The sequence below is a fragment of the Lichtheimia ornata genome (assembly GCF_029851405.1).
Source record: "Lichtheimia ornata isolate CBS 291.66 chromosome Unknown scaffold00058, whole genome shotgun sequence".
Taxonomy (NCBI): Eukaryota; Fungi; Mucoromycota; class Mucoromycetes; order Mucorales; family Lichtheimiaceae; genus Lichtheimia; species Lichtheimia ornata.
In genome coordinates this window covers 87,388-113,116 of record NW_026695378.1, presented here as the reverse complement: position 1 = coordinate 113,116, position 25,729 = coordinate 87,388, and the positions used below count along the sequence as shown (strand labels likewise).

At 44.4% G+C, this 25,729-nt stretch overlaps 6 protein-coding genes across 6 annotated transcripts; 4 read left to right on the top strand and 2 right to left on the bottom strand.

The window, feature by feature from the left end:
- Positions 1-1,686: 1,686 nt before the first annotated feature.
- On the top strand, positions 1,687-2,096 carry O0I10_009688 (uncharacterized protein; the record flags this gene model as incomplete). Its single annotated transcript, XM_058489675.1, has 2 exons — positions 1,687-1,854; positions 1,917-2,096. The coding sequence occupies 2 exons, from the start codon at positions 1,687-1,689 to the stop codon at positions 2,094-2,096; spliced, it is 348 nt and encodes a 115-aa protein (XP_058339551.1).
- Positions 2,097-2,570: 474 nt separating this feature from the next.
- Positions 2,571-4,944, bottom strand: O0I10_009687 (uncharacterized protein; the record flags this gene model as incomplete). Its single annotated transcript, XM_058489674.1, has 8 exons — positions 2,571-2,726; positions 2,788-3,081; positions 3,170-3,322; positions 3,389-3,657; positions 3,772-3,954; positions 4,115-4,479; positions 4,563-4,722; positions 4,794-4,944. The coding sequence occupies 8 exons, from the start codon at positions 4,942-4,944 to the stop codon at positions 2,571-2,573; spliced, it is 1,731 nt and encodes a 576-aa protein (XP_058339550.1).
- Positions 4,945-5,478: 534 nt separating this feature from the next.
- Positions 5,479-7,659, top strand: O0I10_009686 (uncharacterized protein; the record flags this gene model as incomplete). The annotated part of the gene is made up of 1 exon (XM_058489673.1): positions 5,479-7,659. One exon carries the CDS (start codon positions 5,479-5,481, stop codon positions 7,657-7,659), a length of 2,181 nt encoding a protein of 726 aa, XP_058339549.1.
- A 467-nt stretch (positions 7,660-8,126) lies between these two features.
- O0I10_009685 (uncharacterized protein) lies at positions 8,127-15,661 on the top strand (the record flags this gene model as incomplete). The annotated part of the gene is made up of 14 exons (XM_058489672.1): positions 8,127-8,260; positions 8,484-8,634; positions 8,720-8,854; positions 8,922-9,116; positions 9,182-9,913; positions 9,995-11,638; positions 11,697-12,691; positions 12,747-12,948; positions 13,003-13,053; positions 13,111-13,236; positions 13,292-13,762; positions 13,816-14,808; positions 14,874-14,983; positions 15,049-15,661. The coding sequence occupies 14 exons, from the start codon at positions 8,127-8,129 to the stop codon at positions 15,659-15,661; spliced, it is 6,552 nt and encodes a 2,183-aa protein (XP_058339548.1).
- Positions 15,662-16,621: 960 nt separating this feature from the next.
- On the bottom strand, positions 16,622-17,460 carry O0I10_009684 (uncharacterized protein; the record flags this gene model as incomplete). Its single annotated transcript, XM_058489671.1, has 4 exons — positions 16,622-16,917; positions 16,976-17,026; positions 17,104-17,281; positions 17,341-17,460. 4 exons carry the CDS (start codon positions 17,458-17,460, stop codon positions 16,622-16,624), a joined length of 645 nt encoding a protein of 214 aa, XP_058339547.1.
- Positions 17,461-22,331: 4,871 nt separating this feature from the next.
- O0I10_009683 (uncharacterized protein) lies at positions 22,332-25,502 on the top strand (the record flags this gene model as incomplete). Its single annotated transcript, XM_058489670.1, has 7 exons — positions 22,332-22,348; positions 22,477-24,583; positions 24,636-24,689; positions 24,755-24,847; positions 24,900-25,117; positions 25,173-25,240; positions 25,300-25,502. The coding sequence occupies 7 exons, from the start codon at positions 22,332-22,334 to the stop codon at positions 25,500-25,502; spliced, it is 2,760 nt and encodes a 919-aa protein (XP_058339546.1).
- Between the last annotated feature and the right edge of the window lie 227 nt (positions 25,503-25,729).

Below are 25,729 nucleotides of genomic sequence, written 5' to 3'. Positions count from 1 at the left end.
GTGCCATCGACCTCCCTTTCTGAACCGAACACGCATACATACATCCTCGAACAATGCCTTATTTCGCGTAATTTCATCACAGCATGATTTGTGATAGAGCATGAACGTCATTGTTGATGATGGATATTGTCACCTTGCTTATCTCAGATCCTTGTTTATATGAAGGCGCCCCATCAATCTATCAGCTCAACATCCTGATTGATGTGCATGGTCATTCAATCGCTCCAAAAGCTTTTTGTGATGAAGGCGCCCCATCAATCTATCAGCTCATCATCCTGATTTCTGTACACCGTCATTCGATTACGGCAAGGTTCTTTGTGAAGGCCTTTCATTAATTTATCAGCTCATCATCCTGATTGATGTGCAGGGTCATTTAATCACGCCAAGACGCTTCCATCAGTAGTCCATCCATTTCATCGTTCTTCCTTTCCTCCTTTTTTTGTGGTTGCAGAAATACCCGCGCCCACCATTCCACAGTATAAACAGCCATTTTCTCACTCCTTCCTCCTTGTCGTGATCACACCAGAAATACACCCACGCCCACCATGCACTTGTAAACAACGATGTTGTCGCCCACATTTACTCTTACACTTTTTCTTTCTTTCATCAAATCACTCTTTGATTGCTGACACCCTCAAAGCCTTTGGTAAGTACCATGTTGGATGATGCTCTTTGTGAACGATCCATGTGCTCATACTTGCGATGATCTTTAGCGTTTCATTGTTATTGTTGTCATTGTGATATTTGGCTCTTTATTATCATGCTGTGAAGATTTCTATTTGGGAACCAGCAGCTCCACGACTTGAGACAAACAAACGCTTCTCTTTCCCCCTCTCCTCTTCACCCATTCACGACATTCCCATTCCTTCAAGGTAATGCTCTTGTTGGTTGTGAGGTATTAACATAGCGCTGACTATTCATAGGCAAGGAGTCCGTACAAGTGCTGTTGCCAAGGCAATACCATCGCTCTTCTTTCTCGTTGTTATGCCGCTCCACACTTGGTGCAACAGGTACATTCAAAGGCCTCAATGTAGTGGGAGAGCGTGTTCCATTGACATGCTAGCTTGTATAGACAGCAAGACTGATCTCAAGACGTCGGCTCATTTGGCTTTTTGAATCAACCTGACATCACTACACCAAGGTTCTCGCCTTCAAGTAACCCACAACCGAGGTCTTTATGCATATCAAAAAGGCAAGTGCAGTGAACAGCGACAATGAAAAAGGCGTTTATAGTAATAACGAAGGGTGCTATTAGGTGGCGCATCTTTGGACATCATCTCTCTTCTTTGGGTTCGACTCTCAGCCTGTAACCTACTTGTGGTCTCATGTCCCCCGTGCATCGAATGGGCTTGGAGCCATAACTTATCCTTGGTTCCTACCTTGCTCTTACCATGGCAGTGACGCTATTGACTAGAGGACAAGCAATCTGTTTATTCTATTGTGTCGAGTAGAATGAAAGCAACGTGGAGACTTTCAGCAAGAAGATAGCAAAAGATGGAGGACCTAGAGCTATGTTACATTGATGATCCGAACGAGAACACTGGATGAGGATTTTACCTTATGGTGCCGTTACATGGGATCCCTTGGGGTGGTCGCTGTAGTTCCGGTGGAGAACAAAACAAAATGGCGTTCATGTATTGCTTGGTATGTCACTTGTAAAAGGAATAATGTAGCATAAATCTCATCATGAATATGCTTTTGATTTGCCTACACTTAGGCTCAACCACAAAGACCACGAAGAAGCTCAAGGCTACCGCTTCTGGTGTGAAGGTAGACTTCACAAAGGGCAAGATCCTCAAGGTCGAAGGCCCAAAACGAAAAATGGATCACTTGCTTGAATTTATGCAGCAACTGGTAAATATGGACATGAACAAAAGGTATAAAAAGTATCAAGATTTTTAAACACGCTTGCGTAGGTGGTCACGACAACTGTTGTCGGCAGACATTTGGCCCATAAAACCAAATCAATGAAGCAAGTCATAGGCAACAGTGCGCAAGTAGCGGAGCAAGAAAGGATCCTTTTCTCTGTTACCAAAACACAAGGCGAGTGGGGTGTGGAAGAGCGAAGAGGTAGCCGACATCGCGCTTTATTTTGACAACACACCGCGGCAACCGCCACCACCATCAACAATTCGGCAGCTTCTTGTCTGCAACAAACGCGCCTTAACGCGGATGGTCGATTGCAAGGTAGTTACCATCTGCATGCCTCTTTGCCCACTTTTACCAATCCGCTGTTTGATTATATATAGTCCTTGGTGTCGTATCTAAATGTCATCATGTCATGCATCGTGACGGCAATGCCGCTGACAACCAGGCCACTATTTTCGAACCACAAGCAACCATCCTATTTCATCCCTCCTTCTCGCCACATTTCACCTTCCTTGCCACCATAAACATTTGACGCAGTTCGACAGCTAGATAGGGTTAATAGCCCGTTTTATCTTGTAAGTACATTGAGATCTTATAAGATAGGGACTTCCAGTGTTCACATGACTTTTTTTGTAGTATTAAGATAAAGTCATCAACAATGAAACCATTATCATTATTATCATTATAAGCGGACATGATCTTCAATGCCATCCCAGCACTTTCCACCATCCCATGCCTATGGTCATGTATACAACAATATAGAATGCAGCAAGTTGGAAGCCAATCACGAACCACCTTGAACGAGAGACATAGCCTGGTGCAAAGTACATGGCTGCCATGCCTGTCGAATAGTTCGTCTACATATCCAGATCATTATTCATTAGCATACTAGAATAAATAATACGTCTATGTACATACCATGCATCCTCCTAATGCGCCAAAGTAGGCAAGTAGAACGGTGAGCACCATTGGATTGGCGCCTAGCGCTACACCCGCATCTAAAAATGTGCCCACAAAGGCCACTGTGTGTGCGCTTAATGATGAAAACATAAACGTAGTCATAAAGTAGGCGATAGCCAAGGCAGGTACTGGTGGCAATCCCAGTTGATCGATTGCATGTGAGATTTTATGACCAAGATAGGCGGATGCGCCTGCTTCGGAAAGCTGTTGTGCGATTGTAACGAACCCACCCAACCAAAAAAGCGTGTCCCACTATTAAATGTACATTTGCATGAGTAAGGTGCATCATTTATCCATACCATCCCGCCCCCTTATTTCTCGGGTAAAGAATAATACTTGCAGCATTGGTATTGCTTGCCACATCCTTCCACGTGATTGTACCCATAAGTAGGAGAGCAACGATGCCTAGCAATGCCACTAAGGTTGCATCCAATTTGGTGTAGCTGGAAGTAATCCATAAGCCCAAACACAAAAGTAAAACCAGGCACAATTGCTGTGTGGTTGTAATAAACATGTAAGCATGGTTGAGTATACATGCATACAAACAATGATTACTTACCCACTCCTTGGATGTGACGGATCCCATTTGATCTAGCTCCGTTTGTGCATGTTTGACGACGCTGTTGTCGTTGTTGGATGATGATGATTTATGATCCTGCATTTGATTGTTTCCTCCGAGACCACAAGCCCACCGGAGTATAAGCGGTAAGCCAACTGCACACACAGCTGCTGGGACAATGGCTCCCACAAACCATGGCAAGAATCCAAAATCGAGATGCGGAAATAGAGCCTTGGCCTTGTTGAGTACAATGGGATTGGGTGCCATACCTTCATATATGGTTTGTTGTCTTCAATACAAAACCCCACAACAGCATGTAATATCATAGCGTCTCGTGTTTTGCTCATCAACCCCGCCCCTCGTTTTCCCCCTTAATTTCATACCAGTGAGATACATGGATGCTGATATTAGATTCGAGTGAGATCCGACAAGCATTAAGAACGCACCAAGCTTCGGGTCATGCGTAGGTGATGATCCAAGGGTGGTGGCAATAGAATTTACTACAGGCAAAACAATCCCACCACCACGAGCTGTATTGCTTGGGACAAAGGGTGCTAGCAGGATTTCTGATTTGAGGAATGTGTAGTACGTTTAAAGAGAATTAGACATCATTCATTCTCGACACGTGAAGCCTCTCTTTTTGTTTTTCCGCTCCTTGTCATTATCCTCCTCCTCCCCTGGATGAAGGAAATCATCATCGTGACATTCTACATTGCATTTACATACCTGAAAGGACAATGGCATACGCCAAACCCATGATCCGTTTGCCAAAAATTTTGATCATCAATAAGGAGAGTCGACGCCCAAGCTGGGTCACTTCAACGGCCTTGCCGAGATGAAATGCCGCAAAAATCAACCATACAACTGAGCTCGAGAATCCTTCCAAGGAGTGTTTAAAAGACTCCTTGGCAGCCTTGCATTCAAACGTATCCCCAGTCAAGGGATTCACGTCACCACACAAACGACATTCAGTCATTTTGCCAGTGGCATGATCCTTACACTCAAAGGATTGTGTCAAAGCAAGTAGCGTCAGCCCTGTAAGTACAAGCATCGAAATTTCAACCTTGGTTGTAATCAATGCAAATATGCAACTAAGTATACCCCCCGCAACAGAGATCGATGGGCACACGCATGTTAAATAATAAGCCCATATTTACATACGATTTTCCTATACCTTGTAAACACTGCCATTAGCCGTATGGCTGTTGTTGTCAATTCGGAGGTAGGCTCAATACCAAACCAAATGGCTGACCCAAGCGCAATTGAAGGTAAAAGGCTGACAAGATGACTCTGCTTAAGATCCTTCCACAAATAGGGTGCACTTTTGTTATATCCTTTTCCATTTTTAATTACATTCAATAAGAGAAGAGTGGTATGCATTCAATTGTCATTCATCATCTCTTACCGCTGATTTGTGTATTTGATGTGGTGGTGGTGGTGTCACGTTGGTGCGATGATAAAAGGGCCGTGCGTTCATCTGGTGGCTCGTCGTTGTTAGCGGTTGTGATAATGTCTATGGTTTGGTGAGAAGAAGAGGATGATGTCGTGATTGGCATATTAGAAAGAGTGGTTCAAAAGCAAAAAGAAAGAAAAAGGGTATCATGCTCAATCTTTATATGCTGCAGCAACTGCCTGTGCACACCCAACTTTGATGTGCCTATGGTTTGAGCCTGTATGACGAAAATGGCTCATCTAGTTGCCCCCTCCTTCTTAGTTACTCTCCCCCAAAGATATCTTTGACCCCCCAAAAATTTGATCTTATATGGATCGCTGCAATCCCCTTTCATGCCCGCCGCTTTACTCAATAGGTCACTGATACATATACTTTATGAAATGTGCTATTGTCACTGCTATTGAATTCGCACAACACGAACATTCCCGTAAACATCTTGTGGAGAGAAAAATGATGTCATTCAGTGCATCTGCGATCCTTATATGCTTGTGCAACCATAACCAAGACTAATTAACGAGTTTGGGATCTTTTGCAGAAAGAGCAGCAGCTCACTCCGGTTCCTTTTTTCTTTTCTTTTTCTTTTTACTCTCTCTCTTTTTCGATTGACCCCTCCCATTCATTCCATGCAATCATCGCTATGCTTGTTTCCTTTGGCACGCTCTTGATGTTGCTCACCACATCCTGTCAGGTACAGGGTGCTGCTGCTGCTGCAACTCATGTCTCTCAGCAACACCATTATAGGGTCGTCCCATCATCATCCACCACCACTTTTTTCCCGCCAAACACACCAACACCATCCAACAGCTCAATGATGTCAATTCTCGGTGCAAACATTGGTAACAAGACATTGTTTCCATCAACAACACTAGAGATCGACACAACACACGAAAACTCGGTAAACGACTTGCTATCACGCCTGGGACATGACATGCATATGCATATGAAAGATGATGACCATCCTGTGACCATTTTTGGTTCCCTTTCATCCTCTTCTCATGACGATAATGATCAACAGCACATGTCGACAAGTGATCTTTGGCAGTGGCGCACTGGGCAGCAGTGGATATTGCTAGTTGAACGTATACCAGGTTTCACGGGCCGCTCGACTGTGATACATAAGCACTGGCTCATCTCGTGCTATGATACCAGTTGTATTTGCTTCAACACGCTCGACTCAACAACGTCATCTTGCACTAGCGATGTGCATCCATCTTCTTCTTCTTCACCACCACAACCACCACGTGTCATCCATGCCATGAAACAAATCTCTGTAAAACACGTGCTTGTTATTGGCAATGACAATGATGATGATACAACAAGTCGTTGGCTACTTGATCTATCAAAGACGCCTATGCTTTCTTGGAAGAGCATCGATCATGGCGATCATCCATCTTCATCATCTTCATCATCATCCTTGGATATCGGTCGAATAGGTAACAAAAGGCATCTTGTACGACGGGAACTTCCGGAGCAAGGCGCAAATGGAAAAGGTGGCCAAAGTGATAGTAGTGGTGGTGGTGGCGGTGGGCTAAACGGAGGCGCTGTGGCGGGCATCGTTGTCGGTATCTGTGCGTTCTTTGCACTTGCTGCAGGTTTCATATTCTGGAATCGGCGCCAACAAAGTCGTCGTCTCCATTTCCATCACAAGCACCGAGCAGCTCGTTTCAGCCTATCAACACCTCCTCCTTCACGTCCTGTGAGTGAAATACACCATGATGGAATGGGTATTATACGTACTGCAAGTTTGCCAGAGCCTCATCATACACGCTTGAGCACCTTATCATTTGGTTCTGATTTTCATGTATCCATGCACAATGATCCATCCTATTCATCGGTGTCAATGCCACATTCACGTTTTGATTCACGTATATCGAAAAAGACCTTACATGATATGCCAGATACAACAATGATTCAACGACCAGAGCCATCTTTGCCACCCTCTTCACGTCGACCCTCATTCCAAGCATTAGCATCCTCTCAACAGCAACCCATGGTGGAAACATCGCATCCATTATCATCATCGTCACCACGTAATAGCAGCACCGCTTTTCGTCGTCTCACACTCAACTTGTCATCTGCACTTCGTAGTAGCAGCGCCAATAATCAACAAAGACCTGATGATGATATGGCTCCTTCACCATCGTCTATTCTCAAACGATACACCATTGCAGGCTTGGCATCAGAACGTCGACGATCCAGCATGATGGGTGGTGGCAGCAATGGCGTGCGAACGTCGCGTTTTCTTCATATACCCGGTGCATCGGCATTTGCGGAAGAGCCCAATCCACGCATGTCGTTATCTGCATCGTCCATTGGTGGTCGCTCCGTGTCTTCAGTACAGTGGGTGGGATTCAATGACCAGATGGATTACAAGGAACAGCACTGGAACCCCACTGTACAACTTGCAGTGACGAACGAGCAGCATCGTCAATCGGTGAGCAGCAGCCGTGCCACAAGTCTCGCCTTGGATAGTGATCCCTACACCTCGTCACGTGGTACATTGGTATCCACGGCGTCTCCACGCAACAGTATTCAGCAACGACAACAACAACCACAGCAACAACCATCACCTGCATCTTATCGATTGAGTATGCAAGAATTGTATTCGTGGGATGATTCTTTGTTTAGTCAACGTATACGATCCAGTATCCTTGCTCGTCAACAACAACAGCATCAAGGATCATGTGCTTCTCTTCCTGCACGGACTACCGGTCATCATCGATTACATAACGATAGTAACAGCAGCAGCGCTGATAGCTTTGTCATCAATACGGGGATCGCATCCATGTCCTCACCTACACGACCCACCTTCAAGTAACAGCCAACTACCCATCGATTACCTCATACTACATCACCTTCATATATATATCTTCATTGTCCCACCCCCACCACCCGCATATAACATTTATCATGCTATTTTGTTGTACTTACATTTTCCCCCTCTTCAGAAAGAATTCTGCACATACATCATTATTAGCGAAGAAAAAAGAATCAATTATCACTGAAGAGAGAATATGGAGTGTGTTGGATTGGGATTAGATCTTTTCAAGTGAAATGGTTTCCATGGTGATGATGTATCAGGGACTTGGGTAAACAAAATCTTCTATCATCGATATCAGGAACCTATTATTGATACAATGATATACATCTCTTGCATAGTTCAAAAAAGAGAACTGCCTTGGCTATTACATGTAGCGGTAGAAGCAAAGGGGGCTAATGATTGATTTGTGTGGTTTTAAAGCTTATCATTGGGTGTATGAACAATGCTTCTCACGCATTTTTGCTATGGATCAGTTCCAACTAGTGGAAGCGGAGTCTTGGCTGGATACGTGGACGACTTGGTGTACTTTAACTCCTGCACCGCCCTCTCTTTTTTCTGCGACCGGTATCTCTTCTTTATCACACTTTATTATACTCGGGTATGCTATACAACGAATGGGGGGAAGCGTATCTATTCTACATGTGTGTATACTAATGGTCATGGTTGTCTTGGCTCCATGTGCATAAATAGCCTGTACAAAACGACAACAATCTCTCAGCATATACATACACATACACGCACACCGCACACCACACAACAAGCAACACAGACATTACCAACATGATAAACGCATTGTCGTGTGGCACTGTCCGAATTGGCAGGCGGCGTGGCATGGCCAACCATTGGCTCGGCGTTTTCATTGCGGCGCTGGCCGTCACTCTGCTCTTCGTTGGCCAAGCTTCTGCACAGCAAGTGGAAAAAACAGGATTCAATACAGTACCTGACAAGTTCTTTTATTTCAAGGATTCAAAGGTATGGGGAGGTTGTGGGGATAAAAATAGGGATGAAGAGGCGTGTGTATGTGTGTATGCCAAGAAGATCTCATATGGGATTCTAGGTCGTCTTATGGCTCGATGCTAGTGCACACGCCGTTTGGCGTTCCGACAATCATGGCAAACAATGGGAACAAGTACATGATATCCCAGGTGATACTGCTGTCTATTTATATGAACATCCCTATGATAAGGATAAGGTATGAAAAAGAAAGAGAAAAGGTAGTGGGCATTCAAGGTGGATTAACCGGAGAAATTATTCTCTAGGCCTATGTGCTTAGTAAAGGCAAGAAGCACTGGAAGACAATCGATCAAGGAAAGACATGGCAGCCTTTTGAGACACCCGTTGAACCAGCTACTTATCCACAACTTGGCTTTCATGCTGAAAGAGGCAATTACATTTTGTTTCATGGTTTCAAGTGTCAATTGGGTGGATGGACAGGTGTAGATTGTCAGGATGAGGTATGTGTCATGCTTGTTTTTTATCATGCGAGTGAAAGAGAACTCATATTTGTGTATATATATAGATCTACTATACCCTGAATAATTTTGAAGAATTGACACTCCTTCGAAGCAATGCTCCTTCATGCATTTGGTCGTTATCAAGCCCTGAATTTGAGAATGCACCCGTCAAAGAAGTCATGTGTGTGGAAGGTTCGAGTGGCGCGTTCCTAAATCCTGAGGATCTACAACTCGTGCAATCTGAAGACTTTTTCCGCACCACTCAACCTGTTACCTTTGGAAAGCAAGATCCTGTTCATGGCATCGTCGCCGTCAGTGCTATCAATCGATTCCTCGTGGCAGCGGCCAAGCCCTCAGCCAAAGAACCTACCATGGATTTATACGTCTCCCAAGATGGCGAGAATTGGCATGAAGCTGTATTCCCAGAAGGTGCTGGATTACAGGAAAAGGCGTATACGATCGTTGAGTCAACAGGCTATGCATTGTTGGTGGATGTGTTATCCGACCAAGGAGCTGAGATGGGTACCTTGTACAAGTCCAATTCGAATGGCACCTTTTTCGTCAAAAGTCTCGATTACACCAACCGCAACAGCCTTGGTATCATTGATTTCGAACGCATTGCAGGCGTGGAAGGTGTCATGCTAGCCAACATTGTTGCCAATCACCAACAGGCAGTGACGGGTAGTGCCAAGAAGGATATTCAATCACGTATCAGCTTTGATGATGGATCGACATGGTCAGCTATTAAGAAGGTGGTTGATACAGAAGGAAAGGATATGAAGTGCTCAGAGGAAGAGGTGAGTTTGATTTGCTTCATGCATGCATGCATGATGGTGGTGGCAGTGATTGATTGATTGATTGTGGTTCTCTCTCCTTAGTGTGCTTTGCATTTGCATTCGGTTACTTCCATGCACAATAATGGTCAAGTGTTTTCATCCGAAACAGCCGTTGGTGTCGTCATGGGTGTTGGTCACTATGGTCACAGCCTTCTCGAGTATGACGAGTGCGATACTTTCTTATCAACCGATGGTGGATTGACTTGGAAAATGGTGCGTGAAGGTGCTCACAAGTACGAATTTGGCGATATGGGATCGATGCTTGTCATTGTGGATGATGAAAAGGAAGTTGATCACGTATGGTGGAGTAAGGATCGTGGCGATCATTGGGAAAAGCTTGATTTGGGCGTCAATATCCGTGCACGTATTCTTACTACGGATCCTGAATCGACCTCTCGCAACTTTTTATTGATTGGATCTTCACGTTCTTCCGATGCGCATGTACAATCGATTCATCTCGACTTTACGCAAGTACAATCTCGACAATGTGAGCTTATTGAAAACGATGATGAAAAGAGCGACTTTGAGAAATGGTTTGCACGTGACTTGACCGAAGGTCCTGATTGCTTGATGGGCCACGAGCAAATGTTTTATCGTCGTAAAGCGGATCGTGATTGCTATGTTGGCCGCGACTTTGAAGATCCAGTATTGGAAATGAAGGATTGTCCCTGTACAGAAGCCGACTATGAATGCGACTACAACTTTGTGCGTAATGCGGATGGCAAATGCGAGCGTATCGGCCCCGATCGATTGACAGGCGATATTTGCAAATCCAAGGATGCTGTATATCCTGCATCAAGTGGTTATCGACTTATCCCAGGCAACACATGCAATGCTGAGAATGGCAAACGATTGGATGAACCGGTTGATCGGAAATGCAGTGACAATGAGGCAGATGCTATTCGTCCACCACCTCCTTCTTCGGGCGATTCTTCGAGACCAGGCTTGGCCGCTCCTTCAGATGATGACATTAAGCGCTATCCTACCGAGTTTACCGACGAGATTGATCAATTCATGTACTTTAAGGAATCACCTGCCATGTTGTTACGTTTGCGCAATGGCGAAGTGTGGTATTCTCCAGAGCATGGGATGAAATGGGAGCGCGTGTTACAAGAACAAGGACCTGCATCAAGCATTGTTTTGCATGAATTTGACAACACACGTGCATATGCATTGCTTGAGAATGATATCTACGCCACCAAAGATCAGGGCAAATCATGGGATCATATCAAGGTACCTTTGCCTCCTAGTCACTTTGTACCCCAGGTGCTGGATTTCCATCCTCAAGAAAAAGATTGGCTTTTATTCATTGGCGATAGCCATACTTCACCTCGCCACGCTGAAGCATACATCAGTCGCGATCATGGTGGCAGCTGGGGCAATTTGGATATGTGGGTCGACAAGTGCATTTTCGGTCGTGATTCAAAGTACAACATCCAAAAGGAAACCATCTATTGCGCCGGCTATGATAGTCAGCAAATTGGTGAAGATTCGAAGCTCATGCGTACAGTGGATTGGGGAAACACCAAGGAAGTGCTCTTTGACAATGTGGTCGAGTTTTTCGTCATTGAAGATTTTATGGCTGTTGCATCCAGCCGTGGTGGCGATTTGATCCTATACGTCAGCGTGGATGGTTACTCGTTTGCTGAAGCACAATTCCCACCAAGCCATTACATTGATCGCAACGTAAGTCATTCATTCATTCATTTATTACCCTTATGCTTTACTAACAAATACACGATAGACGTTTACGGTGCTTCAATCCACCACCCATTCAATCCTTCTCAACATTTTCAAGGCCGTTGGAACCGCCAAAGCACATGGCGCACTTTACAAATCCAATGATAACGGCACCTTTTACCACATGTCATTGGACAACACGAATGGTGATGCTCTTGGCTTTGTTGACTTTGAAAAGATGCAAGGTGTGGAAGGAATTATCTTGGCAAATCAAGTGATGAATGCGGATGAACTCGTCGGCAACCGGGGCACGGCCAAACGTGTGCGTACGATGATTACTTGGGATGATGGTGGACATTGGGAGCCTTTATCTCCACCCAAAAAGTTCGATTGCGCCTCCAAAGACTGTACTTTGAACCTCCACAGCCGTACTGATATTCATGGTCCTGGCGCTATCTTCACTGCTAATGGTGCACCTGGTCTTGCTATGGGTGTTGGTAATGTCGGACCTGAGTTGCTCCCCTACGACCAAAGTGATACGTTCCTTACTCGTGATGGTGGCCATACTTGGGATATGATCCAACAGGGTGAACATCTATACGAATTTGGTGATCATGGATCGTTGCTTGTATTGATCAATGACGAAGGCCCTACAAACGAGTTGTTGTATTCTTGGGATCAAGGAGAGACTTGGCACTTTTATCAGTTTGCACAAACACCTATCAAGGTGACAGCATTGACCACCGATCCCATGTCCACCACGTTGCGTTTTATCATTCTTGGTCATACCAGGGACATGCGCCGCTCACAAGTCATTATCACTGTTGACTTTAGCGAGACTAAACAACGCAAGTGTGAGATGCACAAGGATGATGATAGCCGCAACGACTTTGAACTATGGATTGCCAAGGATGACGATGGTGATGATGCATGTCTCTTGGGTCACAAGCTTGGTTATTGGCGCCGTAAAAAGGATCGTGTTTGCAAGGTTGGAGAAGCATTCAAGGAAGTTGAAGTCGTTCAGGAAACTTGCGAGTGCCGTGACATTGATTTCGAATGGTAAGAGGGAAATGTTGTCAATGTATAAGCAATGGCTGATTGTTTTGTATTATAGCGATTTTGGATTCTGGCGTGATGACAAGGGTGAATGCCAATTCTATGGTCGTCATCCTGATCGACCAGTGGATTGCAAAGATAACTTCCGTGGTCGTTCTGGATACAAAAAGAACCCTGCAAGCGTATGTTCGGGTGGTATCAACCTTGAGGAACAGCGTGAATGGCCATGTGGTGAAGCTGGTGATGTCCAAAGCACAAAGGTAAGCACAACCCCCCATCAATGATGCTGGCAGTATGCTGATTTAATATTATAGACCGAATTCACTGATAAGATTGTGGATTACATTTACTTTACGGATACCGATGTAAGTTGATTGCACTGTTATTCTTATTCTTATGGCGCTGAATTTTATCATTGGCAGCGTGTTATCGTACGCACCATGGATGGCAAAGTATGGGGTAGCGAGAATGATGGCTATAGCTGGAAGGAGTTGTTCCCAGGCAAGAACGTCATTGCCGTTTACCAGAATCCCAAGTTTGAAGAACGGGTATGTGTATTAAGAAATGCATGTAGCTATGGTTACTTATCATTCGTTACATTAGGCATACTTTATCACGGATGGCATGATGCATTATGCTACACAAGACAAGGGCAGCAACTTTGAAGAGATGACCGTACCACTACTTCCAGTCACCAACTTGCAAGGCAATGTATTGAGCTTCCACAATGAAGAGCCCGAGTATCTCTTGTACCTTGGTGAAAAGGGTTGTGATTCTCCCATGTCATCCGATTGCCATTCAGAAGCCTTTTATTCTCATGACCATGGTCGCACTTGGCGTAGCTTGGGCACATACATGCGTAATTGTATTTGGGGTCATGAAGGCAGCGTTGAAAAAGCCGATCATCATGCCGTTCTCTGTGAGCAGTATCGTGAGCAATCAGGCAATCAAAGGAGCTTCTTTGGCAACCCCGTGCAATTTGTGACATCCAACAACTATTTCAAGAATCGAGATGTGCTCTTTGACGACATTGCTGGTGTTGCAGTATTTGGCAAATACATCATCGTCGCTGCTGTAAGTCTATTTTTAATTACCCAACAATGATGTAACTTACACGTTGTGAATAGGCCAACAATGGTGGTGCTAGTCTTAAGCTTCAAGTGAGCCTTGATGGTGCCACCTTTTCACCTGCGCATTTCCCTGCTGGATTTGACCTGCCGCCAGAAGCCTTTACGATTATGGAATCTCTCAATTCGATCTGGATCCACGTATCAACCAATACACACCATGGCAGCGAATATGGTCACATCTTTACATCCAATTCGAACGGCAGCTACTATGTCATGTCATTGGAAAACGCCAACCGCAACGAAGTGGGAATTGTTGATTTTGAAAAGATGCAAGGTATTGAAGGCATTGCTATTGCCAACAAGGTCAGCAACCCTGGTGAAGCCAATGTGGGCAACCCCAAGCGATTGGAAACGGTCATGACAGCGGATGCCGGCAGCCGATGGATTCCCTTGACACCTCCTGAAAAAGATAGCAACGGCAAAAAGTACAATTGCAAGGGCAACGACTGCCATCTTCATTTGCATTGTTATTCGGAGCGCAAGAATGCACGTGACTTATTCAGCTTGTCGAGTGCCGTGGGATTGATGGTTGGTGTTGGCAACGTTGGCAATCAACTTCAACCTTATGGCCAAGGCGACATGTTTTTGACACGCGATGCTGGTAAATCATGGACCGAGATCCAAAAGGGAACCCACTTGTGGGAGTTTGCAGATCAAGGTGCGCTGTTGATGCTTGTGGATGATGAAGAACCCACCAATGAAGTCAAGTACACGACCAACGAGGGCAAGACTTGGAAGACATACAAGTTTGCTGACAAGAGCGAACGCATCAAGGTGGATGATATCATTACACAACCCGATGGCACCAGCCAAAAATATGTCATCTTTGGAGAGGAACGTCGTAGCGGCAAAACCGTTGCATACCATATTGATTTCAGCGCTGTACAACCCACAAAATGCAAGCTTGATCTCAACAATCCTGAAAATGACGACTTTGAATTATGGTCACCAGAGGATACACGTGGTGAAAAATGTCTCTTTGGTCGCGAGGTATGTAAATCCCCCTCCAATAACCCATGGGTTCCTTCGTGTATATTAATGAGGATCGCTTTTAGACCAAATACTATCGCCGTATCCAAGATCATGAATGCTACATTGGTGAAAAGCTATTACAACCCCACGAAGAAGTGCGTAATTGCACCTGTACAAATGAAGACTTTGAATGGTATGTGCGGGAAAGAAAAGAGTAGGGATCATGATTGCATGTACTCATAGTTTTTTCTTTCATAGCGACTTTAACTTTGTACGCAACGAGAACAATGAATGTGTGCTTGTGCCAGGCCTTGAACCAGTGATTCCCGAATGTGATGGCACGATGGAATTCTATTATTACCCTACCGGTTATCGCAAGACAGCTGCCACATCATGTCAAGGTGGTCTTACGCTTGATGAAGGTGACAAGTATTGGTGTCCTGGCAAATCAACATCTGGTGCCATGTGGGTGGTGTATATCCTTGCTCCTATTGCAGGTGCTGGTGCTATCTACGGCTGCATCCAATATCGTCGACATGGTGGCGGTGGTGGACGAATTCATTTACCTGATGGTAGCACCATGCAATCATCACGTTTATTATCCCATCCAGTGCTTGCAAAGATGGCAGCAGCAGCTGTTGTGATACCCGTGGCTCTTATTGGCCTTTTGTCAAGAATTCCAATTCCACATTCCTGGTCAGATGTTACTGATGTCTTGCACCAAATCCCATTACCATCATGGCTCACAGGTCGCACACGTGGTTATAATCCATTGAGCCAAGACGAACATGCAACCGATGTATTATTAGATGACTATGACGAAGGACAGCTATTGGAGGATATTGAAGAAGACGCTGATGAGCTTTATTGAAAGCCATAAACCATGTACAATACAATTACAGAATAAAACTTTTGCAGTTAGCGGGTTTCATTGCAGACAATGGATATGGGTACATAGAGGAAACGCAAGATGCACTTCCTACTTCACATTTTTATGTAATCAATTACTGGTAGATGAATTGAAAAAGTAAAAAGTAGCATTGTTCTTTATTTCGAAGGCACATTGCCCTCCGGCGTATATATTAACAACCTCTTCAACTACCGTCAGGGGGCTCAAAAAGTCATAAACGGCTTCTCAGCCATGCGAGTATTGTGCTGCTATCGTATTTATAATTCTTGCCGTATCCTTGTGTCCTTGAGGTTTTAAGATGGCCTCCATGACTAGACCACTCACACCATGCAATGCACCCTGATAAACATCATAATGAGTACCATATAGAGCATCATGATGAACAGCGTTACATACCGATCAATGCATGTGCTGGGCTTTTGGTGCCGCGGGCGTTCTTATATGTAGACACCTTCTTCATCAAGGTGTACAGAAGAGAGTTCCCCTTGAAAGCCATCCAACTGAATGACTATACCCGCCATGGTGCTGACTGCATGCTGCTCGATTGAAACGTCCAACATTATCCAAGATGTCCTTGCCTTCGCGTAGAAGTTTGGCGTTGTTACATTGATAGTCTTGTCATCGGAGCTGTTATAAACGGCTGCTTCTGCTGCACCGATGTGAATGACTTTGAACATGTGATAGTAATTATAGATGAAGCGGATGTCGATCTTGAAGGAAACAGGATGCTGTTCATCGAGCGCATTGCTCGCTTGTTGATGGAAGTGAAGGCATTGCTGGTTTCAGCGATTTTTGTTGATAACAGACGTTCCAGCAAACCGATGATCAAATAATGGCAGCCGTAATTGGAAAGCGATGTCATATTCTGTAGGCCGTGATATATACTTGTTGCGGATCAAGCATGGCCAACGAATCAGAGAGTTACAATAAAAGCTTGAGTCCCACCGAAGAATCCTCACAAACACCATTGGCTTCCATGGCTTTGATCACAATATTCCTTGCCGCCATCTCCTTAGATCGTTCGCACATAAGGACAGCTTGTTGAAAGGCATCATCAAGGCGAACCGGTAGAGTAAAGCTAAGTGGGTCTTGGATGGTGTTATTGCTGGCTTGCTGTTGTTGCCGCGATTTGGTGGATTTGCGGCTTAAGATGGTTACATGGGGAGTGGTTTTCATGACTAAACCACTCACACCACGCAACGCATCCTGAAGCTGGTCTATAAACATCATAATGAGGATCGTATAGAGAGCATCATGATCAACAGCGTTACATACCGATTAATTTGTGCGCTGGGCTTTTGCTACCAGCGGGAGCCACATCAAGCACTATATATAAACAACGGATTGGTAAAAGTGGACAAAGAGGCATGCAGATGATAACTACCTTGCAAACGGCCATCTACGTTGATAAAGGCACGTTTGTTGCAGGGAAAAGTCTGCCGGATTGTTGGTGACGGTGGCGATATGGAGCGCAATATCATCCACTTCCTCTACTCCCCACTCGCCTTGTGTCTTTGCGACAGAGCAATGGAGCCTTTCTGGTTTAGCGGCCGACAACGGTGAAGGATTGGCCACGACCACCTACGCAAGTGTGTTTAAGAATCTTGATACTTTTAGCTTTTGTTCATGTCCATATTTACCAGTTGCTGCATGAATTCCACAAGGTGATCCACCTTGCGTTTTGGGCCTTTGACCTTCAAGATCCTGCCCTTCGTGAAGCTTACTTTCACACCAGTGGCAACAGCCTTGATCTCTTTCATGGTCCTTGTGGTTGGACCTAAGTATAGGCAAATCAAAAGCATGTACATGATGAGATTCGTCCTATATTATTGCTTTCACAAGTGACATACCAAATAACGCCTTGTTCCCCACCGGACTGTATACAGATGTGCATCGTGCACCTCCCAAACGATCCCACTTGCTGGGCTTCATCATGATCCAGTGCTCTTCAATGTTGTCAAACACTCGGCAAAGGCGGATTAATAGCCTGGGGACATGAGACCACAAGTAGGTTACAGGCTGAGAGTCGAACCCAAAGAAGAGAGATGATGTCCAAAGATGCGCCACCTAATAGCACCCTTCGTTATTACTATTAACGCCTTTTTCATTGTCGCTGTTCACTGCACTTGCCTTTTTGATATGCATAAAGACCTCGGTTGTGGGTTACTTGAAGGCGAGAACCTTGGTGTAGTGTTGTCAGGTTGATTCAAAAAGCCAAATGAGCCGACGTCTTTGAGATCAGTCTTGCCGTCTATACAAGCTAGCATGTCAATGGAACACGCTCTCCCACTACATTGAGGCCTTTGAATGTACCTGTTGCACCAAGTGTGGAGCGGCATAACAACGAGAAAGAAAAGCGATGGTATTGCCTTGGCAACAGCACTTGTACGACTCCTTGCCTAGGAATAGTCAGCACTATATTAATACCTCACAACCAACAAGAGCATTACCTTGAAGGAATGGGAATGTCGTGAATGGGTGAAGAGGAGAGGGGGAAAGAGAATCGCTTGTTTGTCTCAAGTCGTGGAGCTGCTGGTTCCCAAATAGAAATCTTCACAGCATGATAAAAGAGCCAAATATCACAATGACAACAATAACAATGAAACGCTAAAGATCATCGCAAGTATGAGCACATGGATCGTTCACAAAGAGCATCATCCAACATGGTACTTACCAAAGGCTTTGAGGATGTCAGCAATCAAAGAGATTTGATGAAAGAAAGAAAAAGTGTAAAAGAGTAAATGTGGGCGACAACATCGTTGTTTACAAGTGCATGGTGGGCGTGGGTGTATTTCTGGTGTGATCACGACAAGGAGGAAGGAGTGAGAAAATGGCTGTTTATACTGTGGAATGGTGGGCGCGGGTATTTCTGCAACCACAAAAGGAGGAAAGGAAGAACGATGAAATGGATGGACTACTGATGGAAGCGTCTTGGCGTGATTGAATGACCATGCACATCAATCAGGATGATGAGCTGATAAATTAATGAAACGCCTTCACAGAGAACCTTGCCGTAATCGAATGACGATGTACACAAATCAGGATGATTAGCTGATAGATTGATGGGGCGCCTTCACATAAACAAGGTTACAACAACATCCATCACTAATAATGACGTTCATGCTTTATCACAAATCGCTTGCTCTGATTAAATTACGCGAAGTGAGACGTTGTTGGAGGATGTATGTATGAGTGCTCGTTTCAGAAAGGGAGGTCGATGGCACCTGCATCGATAAACATGATGCACAAGCATAAATGCTCCCGGCCACCACAATCCCAGCATGGGAGTGATATGACGACTTCCGCCCTCAATCCTTAATATTGGGTTCAGCAGCATCCCTCAATGCATGTATAATAAAAATACAACGTTGACGGCAACGAAGACAACGAAGACAAACTAGCTACAAGACTGCTTATTATCCACTTGGACATAGCTACCTGATTCCTCTCCTTGTTCCTTGTGCATTGTAGCTTAGATGGTGCAATAATAAAAGTTGGTTCCGTAGTTATCGACCTTGTAAGAAATATACGCATTATTTGTGATACATGAAAGAGTGGGTTGATCTTAAGAGAGAAAACGAGGTTCAGGACAAGTGACCAACCAATACATTTTACTAGTACCATGTGTATTAAAATGCAATTTGGTCTATGCATGCAGCTCGATCCCGCACTCCCAATGTGATATGGAACCATTACTTGTCATACGCCTTTATTCAATATTGTTTACGTACGTTCTAAACGCTACCATCATCCATTTATGCAGCAACCTGTCAAGAACGTGTTTGTGTAACTATCACGTGCCATTTCACTCAGCTCTCCATCTTTCCGTTCATGCAGCCGACACATCCACCAGGAAAAAGCAACTCCATCACGCTTACGGTATAGTACAAAACATAAAGACGCCTGTATCTCTAAACTTTACAATGAAACGTGTGGTTTTTATTAGAGCAATGTGCTCGGCTTGGCCAACAGTACCTTGTGTGAAAGTTTCGCGTTCAATGTCGCAAACAGCACAAAAAATATTTTTTGGTCGTCGTCGTCGAAGAGGTCGACCCCCAGATCCAGTTTGGCTGTTTGCGACATTGCGAAATCAGGGATTGGCAAGCTTGATCGTGAAACTGGCACCCAAGGTGCAGTTGGCCAAGCCGAGCACATTGCTCTATTCAAAACCCCACGTTTCATTGTAAAGTTTAGAGACACAGGCATCTTTATGTTGTGTACGTGATGCTATATGACAAGTGGTCTTTGTTCAATGCCAAATAGCTGGACCCTGACAGAGCAAAAGATGCAGAGGGACGAGTTTGTGTAACCCAGCTACTTTGCATGACTGGAAGGATTGATGGATTATACTCTATGGTCTATCCACAATAGTCCATATAGTGCACGCTAACAGCCAATTCCTCACAATCAGTATTGTTGCAAAATCCACTGCATGTGAACGATTCTCCTGCTCCAGCCGAGCATTTCCATCATTCAAGTTTCTTGATCCGAGCCGATTTGACTGAGCTATGGGGGAACAGCAAACATGAAAATTAATGAATCGCAGGGTCTGCGAATGTCTCCGTCTTTCAAACTTTTGGAAGCTCCCATTCCAAATTTTCAAATGAAGCATGAAGTTTTTATTAGAAAAAGTTGATCAGCATGCTCGAGAGCACCCTTCTGACCAATTTTCAAGTTGGAGGTGGGCAACTTCGGGGCGGTGGACCGTCCGCTCTTTATTTCCCTTCATCCACCATTTGGACACCCCCGCATTCTAAATCTTCACAATGAAGCCTGCGACTTTTAAATGAATGAAGTTGATCAGCATGTCCCAGCGAACCTTCTGACCCAGTTTCACGTTCGAGATGGGGAATCCCAAGGTAATACGTACTATTTCGATAAATCATGAATCTGGCGCTGACCTGCTTTCCGACCTCCATAGTAAATCCCACATTGTACCCTCCCATTCAATTTTTTATAATGAAATGTATGTTCTTTATTAATACAAAGTTGATCAGCATGCCCAAGAGCATCTTGTGTCAAAGTTTCAGGTTCGAGAGGGGCAATCTCAATATCAAGAATTGAATGTACAGTGTGCATGCATTTATGCAAGAGGTGTTTGACCTATTTAATTTCTACTTCTTCCACTCCCAGGGTATTGCCTTTTCCTCCCATTCTCAACTGCAAACGATTGTCCTGCTTCATTCCATCATGCCAATCCTACAATTGTCTTGATCCGATTGTCTTTGACTGAATGACAAGTCCATCGCGTGTACACAGCTTTCTTGTCCCTCTTCTACAACTCACGAGTCTCTTGACACAACACATGCTCTTACACACTCCTCTACACGACCCAGCGTAGCAGCTGTTGCTATTAGGAAAGTCGTTGCTTCATTGTCTCAAGTTACTTGCAGCAACAAGTTTTGGTGCACACGGATGCCAATGGAAGGGGAGCCATAATCTCTATCAAGTACACCACAATACAAGCAATCTTCGCCTTGTTGAGGAGCGATACAGACAAACAGCCCGATGGAGATTGAAGCACGCATATCAGCAAAGATCACAATGGCTCTTTTCAACCAACAGATACGAGGGATGGATAGAATCAAATGGAGTGATGAGAAATCATGGAATGTTGCTTTGGTTGCTGGGCGCGTCGTCGTTAGCAGGATCATGTCACGTGGATACGGCTAAGGATGATGATGGATTGGATGGGGATTGAGGAACGGGCCTATAGTGTGACAAAAGGTGTTGTACAGCCATGGATGCTATTGGAGTACTCGATTCAATGCGCGCAGCAGCTACTTTGCAATCATGGATGAAGGATGATTACGGCAGCAGCAACCAAGGATATGATGGCACAATTATCCCTGTTCCCTCTATGTGATTCACCTGTATCTTATTCAATCCTGTTCCTTTATCATATTTTCTCGATAAACATCCACATTACCATGTACTATTCTTCGACTTTTATTGAATGCTGGGGATTGGATTGAACATTGTTCGTAAGAGTATTGTGCTATCAGCTCGTATGAGCAAGGACGGATTACTTGGTCGCTTTCTGATTGGAAATTGGTACATATAAATTTGAAGGTTGGGAAGCGAGATTGGATCATGTACATAATCGTACCAAGATGCTTTTGTTCTTTTGTCACAATACTACTGCATTCTTTTAAGCTTCGTGGTTCTCAAGCCCAGTCGAAAGATAGTGGGGTTTTAGAACACTTGTATGTGAGGATGCCCAGCATAGTGCTTGTTACGTAAGCTTGGCTCATTATAAGCTTAATTGATTATGCTCAATAAACAAGAATGAGTGAGCCGTGATACAATGTGGAACGAGTAATGGGGTCGCATGTGCTTGGGTATAGTTCTTTACATACAAACATTGCCTCTGAAATCACTTGCAAGCTTCAGCATAGCACCTCTCACGCTATCGTAGCGACTAATGGGCACACAACATTTCGTTTGACAGCAGCAGCCAACATTGATGACCATCTCAATACCACGCCAATGTATCCCCATAGTTGCTTTCATAGTTTATAGAATAAGCTACATCATAACATAAGAAAACCCATCATGACCAATGGTACATCAAGGGATTGAATAAATACGCTCATTTATGGATGTGTGGATGTTGAAAGCTACGGAATTCATGCAACACAGTTCTCAGTCACAAAAATCTAAGCACTAGAGACAAGAAGATGCTTCGTGTCGCCTTTTTCTTTGTACGCGCCTAATCGATCACCTCCAATGTCGCCTCCCGGTTGGACACCTGATGCGTCACCAACATCGTCTAGACCCAAGATGCAGGTGAAGGATATTCTCAAAAGCCAAGCCGGTCATGCTATCTTTTCACCAGCAATCAGAGTCGCCGATCGACGAGCACGATCTGCACCATTCAGTTTGGCCGATCGACCTACTGCAGCCGCACCTGGTAGCTTTTCTTCTCGCATGGGCGGCTCACCTATGAGATCAGAAGACAGCGATGATGACGATGAAGGAAGAGTGCTACGTCGACATACCATGAAACGGAAACGCGGCAATCCAATCCTTGATAGCGATGATGATATGGAAGAAGCAGAATACGTGGATGAACGAGAGCAACGACAGCAACAGGAAACAGAGATATTGTCCAAACGAGCCAAAGAGTTACAACCTATCTTTCCAACCATGTCCTTGAACTCGATCTTGGATGCTTTACGACAAGGCAATGGTAGCAAAGTCCAAGCGTCGAGAATCCTTTCAGGAATGCATCGTACAGCATCACCATCAGCATCACCAGAACCAGTACGACCAAGGTTAAAGAGAATGCGACAACGTGGACCAGCACCTGTTATACAGCCATTGGATGATGAAGAAGAAGATGAGGAAGAGGAAGAAGAGGAAGAAGAGGCTGAAGAATCCGGTAGCGATGTTAGCGATCACGACGTCAAGGATCCACTTGCATTAGTTGAAGAAGTGAAGAAAAATCATCAGACAGTTCGATTCTACAACCGAGCTACAGCACAAGAGATCCAAGACATATCCGGTTGTACAGAAGAACAGGCACAAAAGATCATTGATCTTCGACCATTTGGCACCATTGACGATTTACGAGAGACTTTGCATCAGGAGAAGGGATTGAGTACTCGATTTATTCAGAATTATGTGGACATGGTTGATGGTTATTCGATTGTGGATCAAATCATTGGAGAGATTGAAGAGCTTGGTGCCAGCTTGAAAGACATCATCGACGTATGGAAAGGAAACAGCATGAACAATGAGGACAACAATGACGATGCCGGTGTTCATTTAGCAACTATCAGTGCCGATGCAAAGGAGCAACAACAATCGACCGAACTTTACAAAGACGCCATGGAAGGTTTCTTGACCGAGCAACCAGCATTGATCAACAAGGATATGAAGTTGAAAGATTATCAGCTCTTGGGTGTCAATTGGCTTTTGTTACTTTATCGCAAACGCATCTCTGGTATTTTGGCAGATGAAATGGGTCTCGGCAAAACAGCCCAAGTGATCAGCTTCCTCAGCCGTATTTATGAACTTGGTGATCCTGGGCCTCATTTGATTATTGTACCTACTTCAACACTCGAGAATTGGATGCGTGAATTTGAACGCTTTTGCCCTGAATTGAAGGTGTATTCATACTATGGCTCACAAGATGAACGATTTGTGCTTCGAGACGAATGGCAGAATGATTTCGATGGGCAAGTGATTGTGAGCACATACAATGTGGCAACCGGCAACAATGAAGATCGCAAATTCTTACGCAAGATGAAGCCTCGATCGGTGATCCTTGATGAAGGACATATGGTTCGCAACTGCACCAGTAAGCGATACCAGCAATTGATGACCATCCAGGCCCCTTTTCGACTCTTGTTGACAGGCACGCCACTACAAAACAACCTTCAGGAACTTGTCTCGCTTCTCACTTTTATTTTACCCGACATGTTATTGGAATACGAGGAAGAAGTGAGCAAGATCTTCAAGATCAAAACAGCATCCAGCAAAGATTCTACAGCACAAATGCTTTCACAACAACGCATTGCTCGAGCCAAAAAGATGATGACGCCGTTTGTTCTTCGACGACGAAAGACCGATGTTCTCAAGGATTTGCCGCAAAAGTTCCAAGTGGTTGAGCGATGCAAGATGACAGAGACACAGCAGGAATTGTATGATACCATTCTTCGCACTTCACGACAATCCTATCGACAAGCCATTGATAGCAACAACAAGAAAAAGGGCGCCCTCGACCAGTTCAAGAATATGGTCATGCATCTTCGAAAGGCTGCCAATCACCCCATGCTGTTTCGCAACATTTACGATGACGCCAAGTTAAAAAGCATGGCCAAGGATATCATGAAAGAGGAACAATATTGGGATGCCAATGAAGATTATATATACGAGGTGGGTAGTATTGGCTATTAGGAAGCAAGTTATCACTCACATCTTGTTACAGGACATGACCGTGATGACGGACTTTGAGTTGGATAAGCTTTGCAGAAATCACAGGGTAAGGCATTGGATTCATTGGATTCTACGTTATGTGGTTCCTCATCATAGTCATGCATTTCATAGTCGATCAAGCAGTATGCATTGCAAAACGAGGAATGGATGAATGCTGGCAAAGTCGAAAAGCTAAAGAAGCTATTACCTGCCATGAAGGAAGAGGTAAGGAAAGCGCTTAAAAATATGGATGTGTTTGTGCTAACGACATTTGCAGGGTCGAAAGGTCTTGATTTTCAGTCAATTTACTCAGCTTCTTGATATTCTTGAAAGAGTGATGGATACCTTACAATTACGATTTTTGCGGCTCGATGGTGCAACTAAGATGGAAGATAGACAAGTCCTGATAGACCAATTCAACGAGGATGAAGATATTACCGTTTTCTTACTTAGTACCAAGGCGGGTGGCATGGGAATTAACTTGACAGCAGCAAAGTAAGTTTTGGATCATCAATATGAAGCCTGCCATTATGCTGATTATGCTATATAGCGTTGTTGTGTTGCATGATATGGATTTCAACCCACAAAATGATCGACAAGCTGAAGATCGAGCACATCGTGAGTGGCATTTCCCCCTTCTTTATAATCATGTTTATTCTTACAATAACCTTTTGCAGGTGTTGGTCAAACACAAGATGTCACTGTCTACAAGTTTGTAACGGATCAATCTGTGGAGGAGAATATTTTGAGCATGGCCGAGCTTAAGCTGCGTTTGGATCGAAGCGTATCGGGAGTAGGAGAAGAAGGACAAGTGGAGGAGAATGACCAAGATCAAAAGGAGACTGTGCATAGTTTATTGAAGGCTGTTCTACTTTCATAATCCACCCATACCATTTACACACGCATCCATACACACGCACACACACACACACTATCATTCATTGCATTATTTTTATTAGCATGTTTCCATCAATGATTCATAAAAGTAAACTATAGATCAACGACAACCTTGAATATGCATTGTGTGTGTGACACCTAATCAACCTTGGCTAGCAGTAAATTGCGGAGGAGCACTTGCCCTTGCTTGCTCTTTTCAACCTACACATA